General features: G+C 40.2%; 1 protein-coding gene across 2 annotated transcripts; it reads left to right on the forward strand.

The window, feature by feature from the left end:
* Nucleotides 1–4,429: 4,429 nt before the first annotated feature.
* Nucleotides 4,430–18,310, forward strand: LOC131235364 (uncharacterized protein At4g28440-like). Of its 2 annotated transcripts, none has more exons than XM_058232525.1 (3): nucleotides 4,430–4,596; nucleotides 5,356–5,581; nucleotides 17,723–18,310. In XM_058232525.1, exons 2-3 carry the CDS (start codon nucleotides 5,359–5,361, stop codon nucleotides 17,911–17,913), a joined length of 414 nt encoding a protein of 137 aa, XP_058088508.1. In that variant the 5' UTR covers nucleotides 4,430–4,596; nucleotides 5,356–5,358; the 3' UTR covers nucleotides 17,914–18,310. The 2 variants fall into 2 exon arrangements, with proteins under 2 accessions (XP_058088508.1, XP_058088507.1); XM_058232524.1 differs by having other exon boundaries at nucleotides 4,433–4,596; nucleotides 5,347–5,581.
* Nucleotides 18,311–19,440: the final 1,130 nt, after the last annotated feature.

Genomic DNA, 19,440 nt, shown 5'->3' on the forward strand with positions numbered 1-19,440 from the left:
CTGTATGAGTACATAAACCATGGAATAGATTAAGCCAAACTGCAAACATAATTCAGGGATAAGTGAAAGACGCAAGCGGAAGACTTAAAAGAATATATGTGTACATGTGCAAGTCCCTGAAATACGTATACATACCAGGTCATATTTACAAGTGTTGCTATCAAAATACAAGCGTTAAAAGACATTATCTATTCCAAAAGAAACCTAGAATTCCCGCGCATCAGGACATAGCTCACAAGAACCCGCCTGAAAACTGCATGAAAGAAAATGCAGCCTCATCATCCTCGAACTCCTGCTCTGCCTTAGGGGTCGCATCAACATCTGCATCTAAGACAGAGTCTGGTGGGTGTTTAAACACTGTCCCAGAACGTGGGAGTGAGTGATCAACTCACTGGAACAATAAAGCAAAGGTTAACATGTTATCAATTCAATCAAGCAGTAATGATAAAGCAGAACAATCAAACATGTCCTAAGTACTCTTGTTAGTGCAAGGATGTATGTAGAATGATGCGTGCCCTCGCCTGTACACCCTCAGTGTCTTCATCTTACGTTACGCATGACATCACCTCAAGTGCTCCACCTCTTCTAGGCACATGCAATGCAGTGCATGAACATGATTACCAAGTTGTTATTAGTCCTTTTCATACAGCAAGATTGGGAAGCTAAGGTACCTTCCTCATATCAATTTCTAAACAGTGATCCATTCTAGGGTCGTCAGTCCTAGATAATCTCATACGATCATATGGTTTTAGGTCGTTGCAAAGGGCTCGTCACCAATCAATGCACGCCTATCATACCTTCATTACTACAATAAGGCTCGTCATCTCAATGCGGTATCAAAGTATGCTCGAGGTCACTACAAAGGGCTCGTCACCAATCAATGTAGGCCGACAGCACGAATATAATGTCTCATACCACCATAATCGGCTCACGAGTTTGGTTGCTCACTAGTCACTACGGGGAGGCTCGTCACTCTAATGTAGGCTGACAGCTCGACCACGGTGTCCCATACCACCATGTCCGGCTCATGAGTCTTAGCGGATCAAGGTACCATGGTTAACAGGATTTCATCGGTAAGTTTAGTACCCTAGATTCAAACAATAGTGTCCATACATGGTGAACATACATCGGACAATCGGGTTACTTGACGAACTCGACTAGCACGAGCGCACGTTGGGTTGAACGACATAGAGTGCGCAAACACTCCGTGTGGCCAAACAACTACCGACAACTGTAATACGACTCGGGTTCGTTAAATCACGTTCTTCGTGACGAAAGCAACCTCAGCCACGAACTCAAGGCCGATTACCGATTTCCTGGACTAATTCATAGTCCCAAACATATTCCATTATAACAAATATTCATATCGACAATTTATAATAGTAATGGAACAACAACTCAAATCATGTGGTATGTGAGCATTTGAAGAGTATCAACTTAACATGGATTTTCACATAAGTAATACTTGAAATTAAACAACAAGGAATATGACTTGCATGTGGTAAATCATACACATCAATAGGAGTGTTGAGAATCGCTTCTCAACGCCCGCAATTAGGTTAATATATCACCCTTTAGACCATTTAGACATTTCTTCAAACACTTAGAATACATATGTCAACATACATGACGTATGTTGTAATACACACATTTGAACAATTCCTTTTGCCAAGGAGTTGTCACACATACAATTAGCACAATTACACGACAAATAATCATGGCAAACACATGCTCATATTTTATACGTATACGGTACTTCCTACATATACATAGAATACACAAATCTCAATATAACGCATGCGTATCTGGAACGTAAAATAAACAAAGCATTTGACATGTGAAATCTCATCCATTACAAGAATAAACCATTCACTGGCATTGAAAGCCTTGAAAACCATAACCTATACGAATATAGTCCGCACCTTAAACCAGAAATAGCGCACCGAACTGATTTAGACGATATGTCTTCGTCAACGACGACTAGATGACCTAAGGTAAGAATAGAAATGAGCTATAACAACATATAAACTATTCTAAGCTCTAAAACAGATTAGGGTTAGGTTAACTTACCCAAGGATGAACTTATAATTACCGGAATAATGATTCAAAAGTGATGGTTTAAGGATGTAGAGTAACAAGAAAGAATCTCAAATGATTCACCAACTTCTCTCTCACTTTCTCTCTCCTTTCCTCTCTCTTTCTTAGCTAGGTTTAGGAAATTCGTATGGAAAAGAGAGTTAGGGTTTTAAGGTCTATATATAGGCCTAACATTGATGAAAATAACCCCAGGGTCAAGGTATACTTAGGTTATAACCAAAACAGGCCTCTTTCGATCCAACAGAGCACTTTCGGTGGGCCTTTTTTCACGTGCGGTCGAACTTAAGCTCACTGACCATGGATCTAGGTCAGACTGAGTTTTCGTACCGATTAGATCTACAAATCAGCCGTGGCGGACCACACTCAATTCAAGGGTCACCGAAACTCGATCAGGTTCATAAGCACTATGACCTGCCTGGGCCATCTTCTCTGATCAGAGGGTGAAATTGGGTCAGAATCCAACGGTCAGATTGCTTAAAATCGTCGCGCAAGCGACACGACTCAGATTTCATAAAATCATATTTAATTTCTCACCGTTCTCACACTCTTCACTCCGGACTCAATCAAATCGACCCAGAACATCATCTGGACTTGATTTTTGAGGTGATGGCCAAGTCCAACATAGTGACCATAACTGCCTAAGATCATCGCTATCGGACTTTCGACACGCGGTCCAGGTCCGATCCAAAGCTTCCAAAAATTTCCAAGAGCAACTGGATTTAGCGTTGAATCCCAGATTTCAGAGTAACATAGCGCTAATGATTCTACAGGTTTTGAGTCATGCAGATCAAATTTAAAGTGATTGATGCTAATTTCACAAGCAATCGAGTTTAGCGCTAAGTAACCCACAAATAACTTCTAAGGAAAATAGAGGTAGTACTCGGGTCTTGGCACAAAATTTTCTGGGTCATTACACATACACGATAAGGTGTGCCCGACAAGCTTGGGTGTTCTTTATGCTGGGTAGAGCTGGGCACAATCCCACCCAATTTGACAGATCTGACTTGATTCGATTGGTCTAATCCGATCCGACCCGAATTGAAGGCCCAGGATCGGGTCGGATCGAGTTGGCCCACTCAGATCCGACTGTACATCGAGCCGAGTTTGGGTCAATGGTCAATCTGGACCGATCCAAACTGATCCGATCCACATAACGTCCATTCAACATTGTTTCCTATAATGTTGTCCACTTGAGATTGGGATATACCTCATTTTTTGTTTAATACCATAAAATGAACTAGAAAAATAGATGGACGGCATGGATGAAATAAATACATCATGGTGGGGTCCATAGAGCACCAACCACCAGCCATTAGCTGGTGGAAAGGAGAGTAGCCAATCTGTCTCCTCAGTCTTCTCAGCTGGTGCCTTAAGCACCAGTTCTGACTCCTAACATTGACAGTGAGGAAGCAGATAGGCAAGTGTACCATGCACCAGCCACCGGTTTTGACTCCTGACACTGACAATGTATTGACGTGAGGAAGCGGATGGGTAGGGGTACCATGCACTAGCTGGTGCATTGACGTTAGCAAGTTCTGTGGATCCCATCATAACGTATGTGTTATATCTAAACTGTCCATCCATTTGACGCGCTCGTCTTAAGGCTTGAGCTGAAAAATAAGACAAATCTAAAGATCAAGTGGACCACACTGCAAAAAGAAGTAGGTTGTTGTGGGTCTACCATCAAAACTCTTTTAGGGGTCAAAAGTTTCGGATCAATATAAAATTTGTTTTTCCTCTTCGTCCATATAGTTGTGACCTTATTAACATATTGGATGGAAAATTAATGTTATGGGGCCCTACGAATTTTTTAATAGAGAAAATTATATATATATATATATATAGAGAGAGAGAGAGAGAGAGAGAGAGAGAGAGAGAGAGAGAGGTAAAATAGAAGACTCAATTCAAACCGTACTTAACCTAATTCGAATCAGTTTCCTTAACAGAGTTGGACTCGGTTTAAGTTAGGCCAGCCGTGCAACATATTGTTCCGGTTTAAGTTAGGCCAGCCGTGCAACATATCGATCCGGTTTAAGTTAGGCCAGCCGTGCAACATATCGATCGAGTTAGATGACCCGGACTCAGTCCCAAACCGAACGAAGTTAAGGTCAACTCAGTGAAAATTTGGCACCAAGCCGAGTTGGACCCAATCCGGTCCTCCGACGACTCGACTCATGCCCACTTCTAAAATTTATTGCTGGGTAAAGCAGCAGGTGTTACGGAGGATTCGGGTCCCGGGTCCGTGAGCAACCGATATGTCACGCACGCGATATGGTAGCACGTGTGGATGGAGTACTCGCCCGTGTACCCATCGAACATTTTGCAAATTTTCTTTTCCCACACGTGGGCCCGGATTGTTGTTGGGAGATTGTCAATCGGACGGCCGGAAACGCTTTTCCGCGTCGTTAAAACGCCACAGTTCTGAAGGTAGCCTTCTTCATCAACGACCTGTTCTCCAAAATCTAAAATTCCCAGTTCTCTCTCTGAAAGATAAAAAAGGTAACTCAAAACCCTAGCTTTTCTCTTCTGATAACTGAAGAAAGCAAAAATCTCTTTCTGGTTAGAGTTTGGATTTCCATTTTCTGATTTATTTCTTCTGCTTTGATTCTTTTCATTTGATGATTTCTGCTCGTTTCAATCTCCATTGCTTTTTATTGATATAGAAAAAGGCCTTTTTTTTTTCTTTTAACTTTCTTCGCAGGAATAGATATATGTTGTTTTGGAAATTCTTGCTGATGATTTTTAATTTTTAATTTTTAAAAAGAAATTCCGAAATTGGCGATTGCCGATTTTTAGATTTGTAGTGTTTTCAAGTATAATTGATCTGATCTTTTTGTATGTGCAATGTTCAATTCGGTCGAGTTACTGGTGTTTCAGATTCAGTGCAGCCTGGGCCCCACCTGTAAGTGATCCAGACCGTTCATCTGGTGGGGCTCATCAAACTATTGTAGCCATTTCGTAGTCAGTTGGGAATAGAGTGGAGGGTCCATATGCAATGGAAATAAGTCCTCCAATCAGATGGATTGGGTGGATGTTGCCCGTCCATGGCCCATCTGGGTGGGACCCACCAGATTAGCGGTCTGGATCAGTGAAATGGTGGGCCTCACAAGTTGGGGGAGTTGGCACCAATGATAATACTGGTGTCTTGTTCGAGTATTTTATGTACCTCCTTTTCTCTCTCTTTTGGTAGACAACAGATTTGATTTGTACAATGGCATTTTGGAATTTTTATGATTTGGGTACTTTCAGTTTTGTTAGGAAATGGCAGAGACGAAGCCTGGAATGCGAAAACCAGTGTTCACGAAGGTGGATCAGCTTCAGCCAGGAACTAGTGGGCATACACTCACGGTGAAGGTTGTGAGCTCGAAAATGGTGTTGCAGAAGGGCCGCCCTGATGGGTCACAAGTACGTCAAATGCGCATTGCTGAATGCTTGGTTGGGGATGAAACCGGAATGATTGTCTTTACAGCCAGGAACGAGCAAGGTACCTTTATATATATATATATATAATTTCATATGGAGGTTATAATTTTGCATTATGGATATTGCATATTATCTAATTCTTCTTCCTTTGGTTTGTAATTCATTTTCATTGTTTGATTGTCTACCCTTTTTATAGCATCATCTATAAGCAGAAGAACTATTGAAACTCTGCGAAACCTTGTATTTGAAGAGTTTGCATTAATGTGTATATAATGTGGGGAAATCACCATATTATGGTGCTGCACCTGTAGCTCAATTAGATGATGTTAACAATCCATTTTCTCCTACTGAATTTGGTTATTGATCACTTCTTTCTAATTGTATGTTTGATGGCCAGCATCTGGATACTGTGGATCCCACGACTGCCATGTAGCAGTTTACAATTATTATGACTTCTATATACCACACACTTGCTATACAGGTCACATGCATCGTACATAAGGAGTTCAAGTGGAGCTTGAAGTCTCTTTTAATTCCCTTTTTAATGAATACTATTTTATTATGAGTTTGTTTCCTATTTTCTTGGTGTTATAACTTATGTTTTGTAATCGATTATCGGGGGAAGGACCAAATTCCCTTCCCCTATAATTCGGAGACCATTGCCTCCCTCATGCTATTTTCATTCCAATGTCCATTTTTAGTAAGCAACCTTATTTATCCCTTTAAACAAACAGCGTTAATTTACCTTTTCTTAAATTGTTTGGCAAATGGAAATGCATGCGTGCCCGATTACCTACTCGGGTCACGTTCTCTATCGTGGGGAAATGGATGTGCATGACATCCACCCCATCCATCCATCAGGTACACCACCACTTGTTTCGCCTTGATCCTAAAGGTCAGGCTGTTTCAACACTCAGGTGGGCCACCCCAAAAAATTATACCTAAAACATCTAAATTCATGTGGTATGGCCCATCTTAGTTTTCGGATACTGTGATTTTTGGTTAATTCCTTCATCTTGATGAAGCACATCAGACGAATGAATTGGATGGCATATAAAGACCATTGTGGTCCCTACACAAAACTAGTGGTGGATGTTCCATCTCAACTTTCTCCTATGGTGTGGCCTATCTAAGTTTTGGATGATCATTCCTTTTGGCTTTCATGGTTTACACGAGGCCACGTGGTCATGGATGGGGTAGATCTCATTGAAGTTCCATTGATGTGGCACTCAATTAGAGAAAGTGAACTGCACAAGGTACCTAGGTAGGCTAGCTGGTTCTTTAGTGGATTACACTAGCCTGACTTGCGTAGGTACGCCGGGGGCCTCACTCGCGCTAATTGATCATTGAGTGGGACAAACATGCATCAGATCTACCCCATCTATTAGATGCTCCGTGACATTTTATCACAGATTCTAAAGTCCAGTTAGGTCCAAGACTTAGGTGGGTCACATCATAGGGAATGGTGTATGATCATGAATAAAATCTCTAAATTCATGTGGTGTGATCCAAATGAGTCTTGAAGTGTCCCGATTTTTGTGGAATCCATTCATCCTAGTACAAAGTTTCAGATGAGTGGATTAGATGGCATATACACACCATGATGAGCCCCACACAAAATTGGACGATTTTACTGTTGGGACTTCCCTCATCAACAGTTTCCTATGGTGTAGCCCACCTTAGTGTTTATTCGGCTTTCTTTTTGGGCCCAATCCAGACTCCAAACACACGGTGGCATGCTTGATGGACAAGGTCGGTCTCAACATGAAGTTGTTCCACTTCCATCCATGTCAATCGAATTAATGCTGCCATATTCGTGAGAGTCACATAGGCGTTTACAGGTGCAAAAAGGAAGTAGGAATACAAATGCTTGCATCACTACCTGTGGTCATGTGCGATTGGGGTTATTCAACTAGCATGGACGGTAGCTTAATGTATATGAAATCCACCCTGTCCTTGGACCAGGGCCCAAAAATAAGGCTGGTTAAAATTTTAGGTGGGCTACAACTTGGGAATAGTTGAGACGGGAAATCCCACCATTAAAATAGTCCAAATTGTGTGTGGGGTCAACCGTTGTGTGTATGTGCCATCCATCCATTCATCTTATGTGCCACACTAGGATGAATGGATCCCCCAATATCAGAATAATCAAAGACTCATGTGGGGCACACCACGTGAATTTAGAGCTTTCGACATGACTTTATGATGTTCCCTAAGCCTATTTAGGTTAAGAGGAACAAATTAGGAGGATATGGAAGCTGCAAAAGACTTGAAAGATGACGAAAGATGTTGGAAGGAAACAAGGTTACTTATAGGGTGTTTGGTGCATGTGATGAATGAATGAGAGGATTTACATAAGGCAATAGGGAGATCATCGAATGATGAAGAGATAGTACCTGGATCACCAGTGGAAATAGATGGAATGGTGGAGGACGAATCAGTGGAGGATTTCTTTCAAGGCTGGTACACAAGAAGAGGCTTAATAGACTCATATGAAGGAGCATCATTAAGAAGAGGGACTGGAAGGGGTATAGACAAATGCAGTGGATGCTCCTCCTGATTAGTAAGAAGATCATGTAAAGAATGTCCTTCATTAGAGAAATAAGAAATATCCTAAAAGAAGGTGACATTGGCTGATACATATCACTTACAGGTCAAAGGGTTATATCATTTCTGATATTAAGCGTAACCTAAAAAGACACTTTATGGTCCTAGGACTCAACCTATCATTATTACCATCAAGAATATAAACAAAAAAGGTACACCCAAAGACCTTGAGGGGTAAAGGAAAAGGTTTGTCATTTGGATGCAAGATTTCAAAATGGTCTTATTCAACAATATTTTAGATGGTATACGATTGTTAAGAAAAATTGCTAGAGAGCACGAGTGACCACAAGAAGATGAAGATTCATTCTCTTAGCAACAACATTTTGTTGGGAGGTCCTTGGACATGAAGCCTGAAATAAGAGACCATAATCTTGCAAAAATGACAGGAAGGCTTTTGACATATATTCATCGCCATTGTAAGAATGTAGAATTTTAATAGGACACTAAGATTGAGCGGTAACTTCATTATGAAAGGCTTTGAACATATCAAACACTTCATGATTAAAATTTCATAAGTTAAACCCACGTCATCCTAGAACAATCATCAATAAATGAGACAACATATTTATAACTTGAAACAAAGTTCACAGGAGCAAGACCCCAAACATCATAATGAACTAACTCTAATAGTTTGGATTCCTCTTAAATGAATAAGTAGGAAACTCAATACTGTGATGCTTAGAAAACTCACATGTATCACAACATAATGATTTACTAACTGACATTGAAGGCAACATATATTTTAACTTAGACAAAGATGAATGTCCTAAACAACAGTGTAATTTGGACACAAACTTTCTATCTAACAACAGAGCACTGGACACTATCGTAGAAGCATTGTCCAAGACGTAAACCCCCCCACGCTCATGGCCCCCACCAATCATTTGGTTCATTTGGAAATCTTGAAACACAGTGATGAGAGAAAGGTTATAGAACAATTTAAGGATTTTGTAATAAGGCTAGAAAATAAAAGATTAAGAGAAAAATTTGGAACATGAAGAATAGATGATAGATGTATGGTGAGAGAAAGATTGATGGAATTGGTTGTGGATATAACAAACAATTTATCATCAGCAATTGTAACAAAATGTGGTTGACTAGAGGACTGATAAGATTTGAAAAAATGAAACTTACCAGTCATATGAGTGGCTTTAGAGTCAACGACTCATGAGGAGGAAGAAAATACATGGAGAGTAGAACCCGACTAGGCTATAGTGGCTTTGGAAGTAGCAATAGTATTTCGAATATGAAGTTACATCAAGGCATCATAAGCCTCTCGAGACAAAGTAATGGAATCACCTAAGGCAAGTATTGCTTGGGACATCATGGAAGTTGCTTATGGAGTCTTCTCAGAGTCACATATGGGGCCATTAGTCAGAGATGCTCCTGCCCATGAAGGACAACTAATAATATCGTAGCATCGGTCACAAAATGATTTATGTCACCACAGTAGTGCATACATGACTAGGACCATCACAGCCACGGCCACAGCCACCCCGAGCACGATTAGCACGTCCACCTCTTTCAAAATAACAACCCTTGCCTTAATTACCATATTCAAAATCATGTCCACAGCCACGTGTCCCCCTTCCTGGGGTTCTAGAGCCAAAGCTATAAGAGGACCAATCTTTAGTAGTGTAAGCAGATATGTTGGTTGTTATAGGAGTAGTAGAAGAGATTGCAACTCTTTGAACAAGAGCATAAATGGCAGTAAGAGAAGGCAAGGGTTCCATAACAATAATCTGCTGCGTAAAGTTTGATATTCGAAATTAAGTCTAGAAAGAATCTACATAATTTGAGTTTCTTCTCATTGTTGCAAGATGAGATCATAATCTTGAGTGTAATGAGAGGGAAGTAGATGGTAAAGATTTAACTCATCCCACATACCTCTGAGTGTATGTAAGTATTCTTTTTGGGTTCTAGAGTCTTGTTGAAACTTGCTAATATATGAAATTAACTTATAAACCTTGGATATGTTCCGAGCCTTTGAATACATGCCATGAATGGTATCCCATATCTTCTTGGCAGATGTCAAAAACATAACGGAGTTACTCACAACGGGCTCTAGATTGTTAAGTAACTAAGCCATAATAACTTGATAGTTTTCCTCCATCCAATTTTTGAAATTTCCATCTATAGGATTATGAGCTTCATCCAATATAAATATTTGAGCTTGTCTCTACCTCCTAAGAACAACTTAACTGATTGAGCCCGTTATTACCATTCAACTTAACAATTGTATTCAACGGAGCATGGGAGATTAACAATAGCCTTCTTAAGAAAATAAAGGACCCAAGATAGGGTACACTTAGTTCATACACCACATTAATGGTGCATAGTTTTTCAGATCAACATAGCCCAAAGAAAGCACCAACAATAAAACCCTAACATTGCAGAACTTCGTGCTCTCCATGATGCGATGCAGCTTAGTATAGAACGGGGTCTGCAGGATGTGCACATTGAGTCAGATTCTTCCTTTGTGGTGGATGCCTTCAAGGGGAAGTCGGTCCTTCACTGGAAGTGGGATTACTGGATATCGAGAATAAATAATCTGCAAAAGGAAGGTCATTTCTCCATTTCTCTTATTCCCCGAGAAATCAATGGCCGGCTGATGGGCTTGCTCGATTGGGAGCGGCCAATCAGGGATCTTTCCGGGCGGATAGGTGGTCGGACCTCCCTAGGCTGATCAGGGGGCTCTGTTTCCTCGATAGAGCTGGTATTGGAGCTTTAAGGGACATTTAATTTCTGACTTATCTCTCTTCGTTCTTTTGTATAGCCACACAATAGGCGGTACAGGGCATCTTTTTGTCTGCCCGTGTGCGCCCGAAAGCCTTTTCCTATAACTTTGTTGATGATTATGAATGGATGATTTTCTAAAAAAAAAAAAGAAGAAAGTAAAAAGAAAAAGAAAGTCCATGGATTATTGTACTGGAAACCTTCATAGGATTGAAGATTATATATACACCATGACTTTGGTTTATGGTCATATACGAAAGAGGCCCAAAAACAATATTACCAGACCACAAAATCACCAACAGACCACCAAAAGCTCCAAATTGATCCAAAGCAGGACCATGGGTAGTCTATTAGAGTAAAACCGATCCACCCTATACAGAAATTTATGAGAAACAACACTTGCTTTGGGAGAAATCTAAAAGAAAAATGACTTTGGGGATTTTCTGATGAATGCGAAAAATGGCTCAAACATACCTCAAATTGATCCAAAAAATCTTGCAAAAATCATAACAAATCTTCTACAATCGAGCTGCATCAAACCATGCTCTTCCTGATAAAAAAATTAATCCGTATAGTTCTATAAATGTTGACATTAGCAGTACAGTTGCTAACATCAGCAAGGTCCAATTGTTGTGATGAAAAAGATCTACCTCTCTGATACCAAGTTGAAAAGGAATGATTGAGAGAAGAAACAAAGAGGGGGAATAGGAGAAAAAAAGATGAAGAAGAAGAGAGAGGTTTTAGGGCTTAAAGAATTTTATGTGTATTATTCAGTGATTTTTCTTCTTATGTGTATTATTCAGTGATTTTTCTCCAATGGAGGTACAGACAATAAATAGAGAAAAACTAACCTAAGTTTCAGGGCTGTCAACGGGCCAGGCCTGTGGTTGGCTTCAGCTTGAATTTTAAACTGTTTAGGCCAGGCTCGGCAGGCCAGGCCTATTCAAAATTTTGATTTTGCCTGGCCCATTGACTGCCCTACTAAGTTTTGTAAAATACAGCTGTGTACAGGAAACACGATAAGAGAGAATATAAAAGACATCTATACATACTTTGTAGGACTGCCCAAGCGCTATGCACATGCACCCACAATTTACAATATTCCATTTCCTATAAACTCCCACCCTAGTGGGGTGCTAAAGGTTCCTCTTGTGATGTATGTGAGCTTCTTTAGTGCTAAAGATTAGTCGCTGGATGGAAGAAGGATGAAGCAAAGGACTCCAAAGGTGTTCATTTCCAAGCACGTTCATCTTCCTAATGCCATTAGTGGAAATTTGATATGGTTATCCTTTATTGTTTTTTATTTGCAGTGGGATTTTTTTGATCAATTAATTATTGTGAGATTTTCAATCGACTGGAGCTACATGTGGCAAATTGGAGAAGATTCAAAGCTCTAGTTGGTACATACTTTCCATATTTGATTCAATTTGGTTAGTTCTCTACATCAACTTTGGAGAAACTACTGTACAATAGGTTATGCGATATTGTGAGGGGCTGAGGATGGATATCCAAATAGATATGGTAGTGCTCAGGTTGAGCAATAATGTAGATGAATCCTATCAGATAGCATACGTTGGGAGCATTATAGGAGAATGGCAGCTAGATGCAGTGATATCCAAGTTGGGGGTATCCACTTTCATGCTACTTTGAGTGGCTCCACTTCTCATGTTGTAATACCTCGTATTGAGAATAACCATCTTTCTCCTATGATCACCTACGGTGATAGCCAAAGGCCAGATAGATCATTGGTCCAGAGGAAAATCAATAGATGAGAGGTGTCAAAAAGAGATCACAGCGATGCCTCGTATTAAGTGTGGAGGCAAAGGTCGATTTGCAGCAATGTGCTTGTTTAGAAATCTTAGCTATTGTGAAGGGGCTATTGAGGAAGAAGAGTGGAAGAACAAGAAGATCTAGTAGTAGACGATGGTAAAGGAATACATGGCCTTATGAAAAATTATCCATCCCTTGTAGTTCATCAAATAATGACAGCCCAAGGAAGAGGTGAATGAGGATTAGTTGCGCAATACTATCTTCAACATGTGGATCCTTCGTGAAGGAAAGGCCATCAAGACCATCACTGACGATATAAGGGGGCTCAAAACTACCTCAAGAAATCATAATTCCATGGCTTTGAGCTTAGATCCATATATTTATGATAAAAAAGAAATTTCTGTAAAAAAGAGTTTTAAAATTTTAATGGAAGTTTTTTCCTTTTTTACTTTGTTGTTTTTATGTCACTTAATTTCTTGTACTATGTTATGGAAGTGACGTAATTTTCACTGTGTTACCTTAGATTTATGTGTCTTATTAATTTATATATTATATTTAAAACAAATTAAACAATTCTGAAGATGGATTTTCTTAATTTTTTCTGTTATCTTGTATTTACAATTGTAGTCTGTATACATGATTTTTACAACAGCTTGGCCTTTAGATCTAGGCTCTTTTTTTTCTTTTCTTTTCTTTTTTTCCTTTAAAAAATAAAAAAAAAAAGTTAGTTTGCAACTATTGAAAAATTATTCAATATATATATATATATATATATATATATATATATATATATATATATATTGTAATAGTTGTTTCTTCATTATGTTTTTAACTTACATGTATTATGATTTCATTTTAATTATTTTACGTGACATGGGAGAAGTTTGGGAATTGCTAAATTAGAAAAATGGTGCCACATGCTGATATAAGTTACCAAATGTTGGTTGGTTGCATGGAGAAGTTGGGGGAGATATGCACAAAGAGAAATGTAACTATTGTCAAAGTATGATCTTTGGTGGAATCACGTATTTAAAAGAGCAACTTGCATACTTTAAAGGTGAGACTTGAGCATGTCTGTATGTGGCTATCTGCTGAAGACAAGGTAATCAATAAGGGTAATGGTGGTTGTGACAGCCAGTCTTATCTTATGATACACGCTGTATCAACCATTACGGAGCTGTAATGGTCACAATTTCTTTTGTAGAAAAAAAAAAAGTAATAGCCCCGTATTGGACCATTACGGGATCGTAATGGGCCAATGGCCATTACGGGCCATTCTTTTTTTCAGAAAGGGCATTACAGCCCCATATCATGCAGCAGCTCCCACCCTTATCATTAAGGCTGTTATGTAACTGTTTTTTAATATCATGGCTGAAGAGGTCAAAATGCATATGAGATAATTTTCAAGAGCCAAAAGAAGAGTTTGATTTGGAAGTTACCAATCCTAATTACATTATTGATGACAACGACGATGACAATGATGTTGACCCAGATGATCATCATCATCTACGCCTTATCCCAATAAATTGGGGTTGGTGATGTTGACCTAGATGATGATATTAGAAATTAGAGAAGAAGAATCAAGCCAACATGCATTCTTGTAGAGATGACCAACATTTTTTATGAGGTCACCCAAATTGTGTTGCAGTAGGCGTAGGAGGCTTGTGGAGTGGGTTAGGTGGCAGAGGCAGCAATAGTCGTTGAGAAGCCTTGGTTGCTAGAGGGAAAATAGGTCCTATGGATCTACATTTATTTAGAGTGCAGAGTACAAGGCCTCCAAAAAGGGGATGGGGGAGGGGGAGGTGTAGGTTCTATGGATCCCACCGTCCGAAGGCGGAGTGGGACATATGGATCCATATCTATTTAGGATGCAGATCTTCAATCCTTGGATCCCATTGACTTGTATGCCATGCATGTGCTGCATAAAGGTCATAAATAATTGTCAAATAGGATTGGTGGCGTCTACAATTCACCTGGTTCACTGTTGGTGCCCATATTTCACATGTGTGACTAGGTGGGGTCACTTTGGCTCATTTGGCACACATAAGTGACATGTGGAAGTTGATTAAGTCCACACTGGCGGCTATGCAGAATTTTGACCTCATCGTGCTCTCCTTGCATCTTGCGCCCTCTAGTACTCATCTTCCAAGAGGTCTCCTTATCCTTCTATATGGTTGGATCTCACATCCCCTTCTCTGGCCTGATGTCTACCCCTCTCACAGACTCACAGTCCATGCGGTCTAGTTAGTCTTCATTGTTCTCCTTTGTCATGGCAATAGCTTTTGTATTGGTGTCGTCTTCTCCCTTGTGCAATAAATTGTAAGTATTGGTAGAACTGTGATGTTGCAAGTGGCGATCATACATCCATGGACGACCAAGTAGGACATGGAAAACTCTCTTCATAATGACATCAGAAATCAGTTGTTCACCATATACATCATGGATGATTGAATGGATCCATAGACCATGTTGCCTTGCAACACAGATGAATAGCTCATCTAACTATTGGCTGCCTTGCACTTTGCACCTTGCAATAAATGGAGCCTCTTGGCGATTGCTGCTGCTTCTGCCTCATAAATCACTCAATGAGCCCCCTGCGCCGTAGTGCCACCATAATGCTAACTTGATATGAAATGCCACGCTTCTCTATAGGAATGCATGATAGCTTGTATTCCTCTTCTCAGATTTCTAGCATATTGTTCTAGATCGACATTATCATCATTGTTTACATCATCATCAATAATGTAATTGGGATTGTGAATTTCTGAACTGAGTACATTTTTGGCTCTTGAAAATTCCTCCTCATCTGCTTCTTACGTTTTCATCTTTTTCCAACAGTAGCTTCTTACCTCGCATCCATGATACAGTTGTGTTGGTCATATCATATCCGTATCAGCCCCACCCCGACACACGATATGGGGGGTCAATATGGGGCCTGTATCAGCCTATATCATGTTGGTAATTGGAGGCACATACGGATATTTAAAACTATGCTCATATCTCGTCTTTAATGTGCATGAGATGCCTTTTAAAATGTGTGATTGCTCCAGAGATCAACCTTTGGCAATAATTACATCTTATTATTTTTTTCGGCGTATTAAATAAATTCATAAAACACATAGATCCGAGGTAATACCAACAATTGTGTCACTACCATAACATGTTAAAAGAAATTCAGAGACAAAACAACAAAAGGAAAAGGTTTCTTTTTCTTTTGTGTGTGCGCGCACGCGCGCGTGTGTTCGTGTGTGCGTGTGTGGTCATAGATCCATGGGTCTAAAGCCCAAATACATGGATTTATGATTTAGAGGTGGTTTTCTTTTTCTTTTTTCTTTTTAATTTTAATTTTATTTTGCAAGATATTTAGAGGTGGTTTTCAATTGAGAACCACCAAAAAAATCTAAAAAAGAAAGGAAGAAAAAAAAATAAATCTACCTCAGCTTTGAAAAACCCCAAAATGTTTTTTATTTTATTTATTATTTATTTTTTAAGGGTCTGAAACATCAGATTGCAAATCTGAAAATTTTGAAGTAATTTTCTTGTGATTGACAGCAACAGTATCTCAAATCATGTCTTCTCTCTTCCCCAAGCATAAAAAATGAGTACAACAAGTGAAAGATGGATCTTGAAAAATCTGTCTTGTGTTTTACTCGTGTTCATGTCGCAACATGCTGTCCGTCGTCTCAGTTCATACCAGGGTTGACTGATGTCAGTTCAGACCAATTCATCCCGAGAGAGGAGTTGGGGCTGGGTTGCCTGATTTCTGTGTACATGGGGGCCAAATTGTCTCCGTTCCCAACGAACCCAATAGGTCTTGGGTGATACTGAGTTGTTTCGGATGATGTTAAAACCTGACCAGGACGATTTAAAACCCAATAGAACACTAAATGTTCCATTTTTGTTTTTGTTTCTTTGTTTTTGTGTCTTCAAATCAAGGCACTCCCAATGGTGGCGTTTCCATCCCCACTGTCTCTTATGGTGTGGCCTACTTGAGTTTTGGATCTCCCCATGTTTGGGCTCATATTCTAAAAGGTGCTGTGAAATGGATGGATGGAGTGCATGTAACACAAACATCACGATGGGCCCCACAGTGCTTGGAGACAGACCTCTGTTCGCAGTTGTGCAGCTCTTTCACATGCTAATAGAAGCACTTGATTGTACACCGCGCATAGGAAACAACTCTTCAACATGCAAACATGATTGCAAAAACATGAACATAGTCCGCATGCGCTTGCATTTGCAGAAGGACCATGTGTAGGGTGCCTTGTGTAGGTATATGGGGTTGTGAATTTCTCTAATGGAGGACTAGATTCCCCATCCATTAAAAAAATGGTGGGGACTCGTCCTCTTCACATGTGGCATTAATATACTGCTGTACAGACTGTAGAAATTGGGATCCCATTGGGGATGGAGCATATATAAAAAAAATCACACTAATCAATCAATACTACCATCCAATTAACTTCTCTACCTAAAATAGTGAGTGGATGAAATTTAAATAGAAAAACCAGATTTGGTTATGCTCCATTCGCAGTTGGGTTAGCAATTTGGATGTTCTGGTTTGTCATACAACTATGCCATATCTATGTTTGAAGTGTCGCCACTATTTTTTAAACAGTGCAGAACTAACTTTGGTGTCTTGCACAAGCCATTCTCATGTGGTGCTAGGTTAGCAGAAAACCCTGCCCGATATACCTACACAAGACGAGTTAGGCTTGCTTTTCCGTTTGCTGAATGCTCAAAGAGATGTAAAATAAACACAAATCACCCAATCAATCATGCATGTAACCTAGGGTCGCAATGTGGCAGGGCCCACAATGCTGATAAAGCATGTTGCCTAGGTCTGACCCATGAGCTCAGGGTGCATCCAAGCCCCAGTCCAGGCCACTAGCTGGGGAAATCGGTTTTGAAATGGGCAATGGACGCCCACCAAAAAAAAAAAAAGCCTCTGGCCTCTGAGCCCAAAATGGGGTGGCCCAGCCAGTTGAGACCATATCGTTAGTCCCAACTCTCACAGTTCTACCTGGCATTACCTTTCTTGTTTTTTTTTTTTTTTTTGGGTTGACAGTATAACTTATCTTATATCCAGTGGACTTGATGAAATCCGATACAACTGTAATCCTGCGGAATGCAAAGATCGACATGTTCAAGGGCTCAATGAGGCTCGCCGTGGACAAATGGGGCCGTGTTGAAGTTACTGATCCAGCCTCCTTCACTGTCAAAGAGGACAACAACCTATCGCTGGTGGAATACGAATTGGTGAATGTCGTTGTAGAGTGAACAAGAAAGCTGTCGCGCAAAAGGAGGGAATATATAGTTCTTTTGCGCAGTTTGCATTCGTATCTTTCTCGCGAATGCTCGATTTGAAGTTCCCTGGGAAAATTCTCTTTAGGAGAAAAAAGGTCTGGGGTTACTACAATCTTGAAGCTACTGAGGGGTGTTGATAGAAGGTTGCTAAGTCCAAAGCTGCCTGTGCGGCCCATCTGGCTAGGCTGTGGCCTTGCCTGCAGATGGTGATTGCACCTGATAAGAGCTACCTGGAGCACTTGTTTGTGTTTTGTTTGGTACTTATCTGATGCTTTTTGGCTGTTGGATTGAGGACAAAATGACTCATGTAATTGCTCCTGGATTATTATGGGAAGTTGATATTATGCAATACATAGCTCCTGCTTTATTACATGTCATGTCGCTTGGACTGTCCAAGCGCTGTTTTTCTATTGTCATGTTCTGTTGCGATTTTCATGGCGGCTTCTTCAAATGTATCCTCGTTGGATGGTGCTAATGCACTGTTGATGTGGGGTTGGATGGTGCTAGCCCATTACGGTGGGCCCTGCACGGCTCAAAACAAAACACATGGCAATTACCGTACTGTCGAAACACAAGTGATAATTTCCCCAAATTGTCCATGGGCCATCACTCTCGGTCCGATCAGGGGATCCAAAGTTCTTTTCAGTCTTTGAATATGGAATGTCTCTCTGTTTTCATGTCTTTCTATTTTCAGGCGTTTGATTTGACGGTGGTTACCATCCTCCCTGTGGAGATGGTTTTTGGTCATGGAAGATTGAAGATGCGCGCCTATCCCACCATCGAGATCATTTAAGATGGAGATGGCTTGTCTAATTTCAACGAACCTTACTCTGATGTTGTACTGACATGCAGAATTGGATCATTTCTCTTTCCCATGTTGCCGTTAATGACTGTATTTTAGTTTCTTGCTACTCATCATAGTACATGTGGCTGTATTTTTCTGTGAATCTGAACTGTCTGCAGGTGGGCCACCCAAATACAACTAGGAGATCTCAGCTGTTTGTTTATTCTCCTTTGAAAGTTGAATATTGCCTGGTTCTAATAATTGTCACTATTTATCCAGTGAGTAGGATAGCATGGTTTTTCCATGGATGGCTATCCACAACAGGACCCATTTGTATGTGCTAAAAAGGTAGTAGATAAGGACACGCCATCATCTCCACGGTCTGTTTCCTAGAAATCATTTTCCATCTCTCTCACGCACTCACGCATTTCTTGCTTATATTAAAATACTCAAATTTGTAAGAAATTGAGAAAAAAAAAAGAAGGAAAAGATATCTTTTCTGAAGTGGCCCCATATGCCAGTCGCATCTGTCACCATCCATCTCCTAGTTCCTCACGTCACCGTGGTCCATCTTCAAGTGGCCAATATCCCAACATGCGACATGTGCAACATGTACCCAACGACATTTTAAAGTGCCACATGTGCTGATCCAAGTATGCACATGTGATGTGCTACCCCCATGTTCATGTTTGCCACATCTCAATGTGCCATTGAAA

The sequence above is a fragment of the Magnolia sinica genome, chromosome 19 (genome assembly GCF_029962835.1).
Source record: "Magnolia sinica isolate HGM2019 chromosome 19, MsV1, whole genome shotgun sequence".
Lineage (NCBI taxonomy): Eukaryota > Viridiplantae > Streptophyta > Magnoliopsida > Magnoliales > Magnoliaceae > Magnolia > Magnolia sinica.

What these genes read in the sequence shown, in the direction of transcription:
- LOC131235364 (XM_058232525.1), top strand. Translation starts at nt 5,359, where the DNA reads ATGGCAGAGACGAAGCCTGGAATGCGAAAACCAGTGTTCACGAAGGTG. An exon ending in TACAGCCAGGAACGAGCAAG is followed by an intron (nt 5,582 to 17,722) that starts GTACCTTTATAT and finishes TCTTATATCCAG; the next exon opens with TGGACTTGATGAAATCCGAT.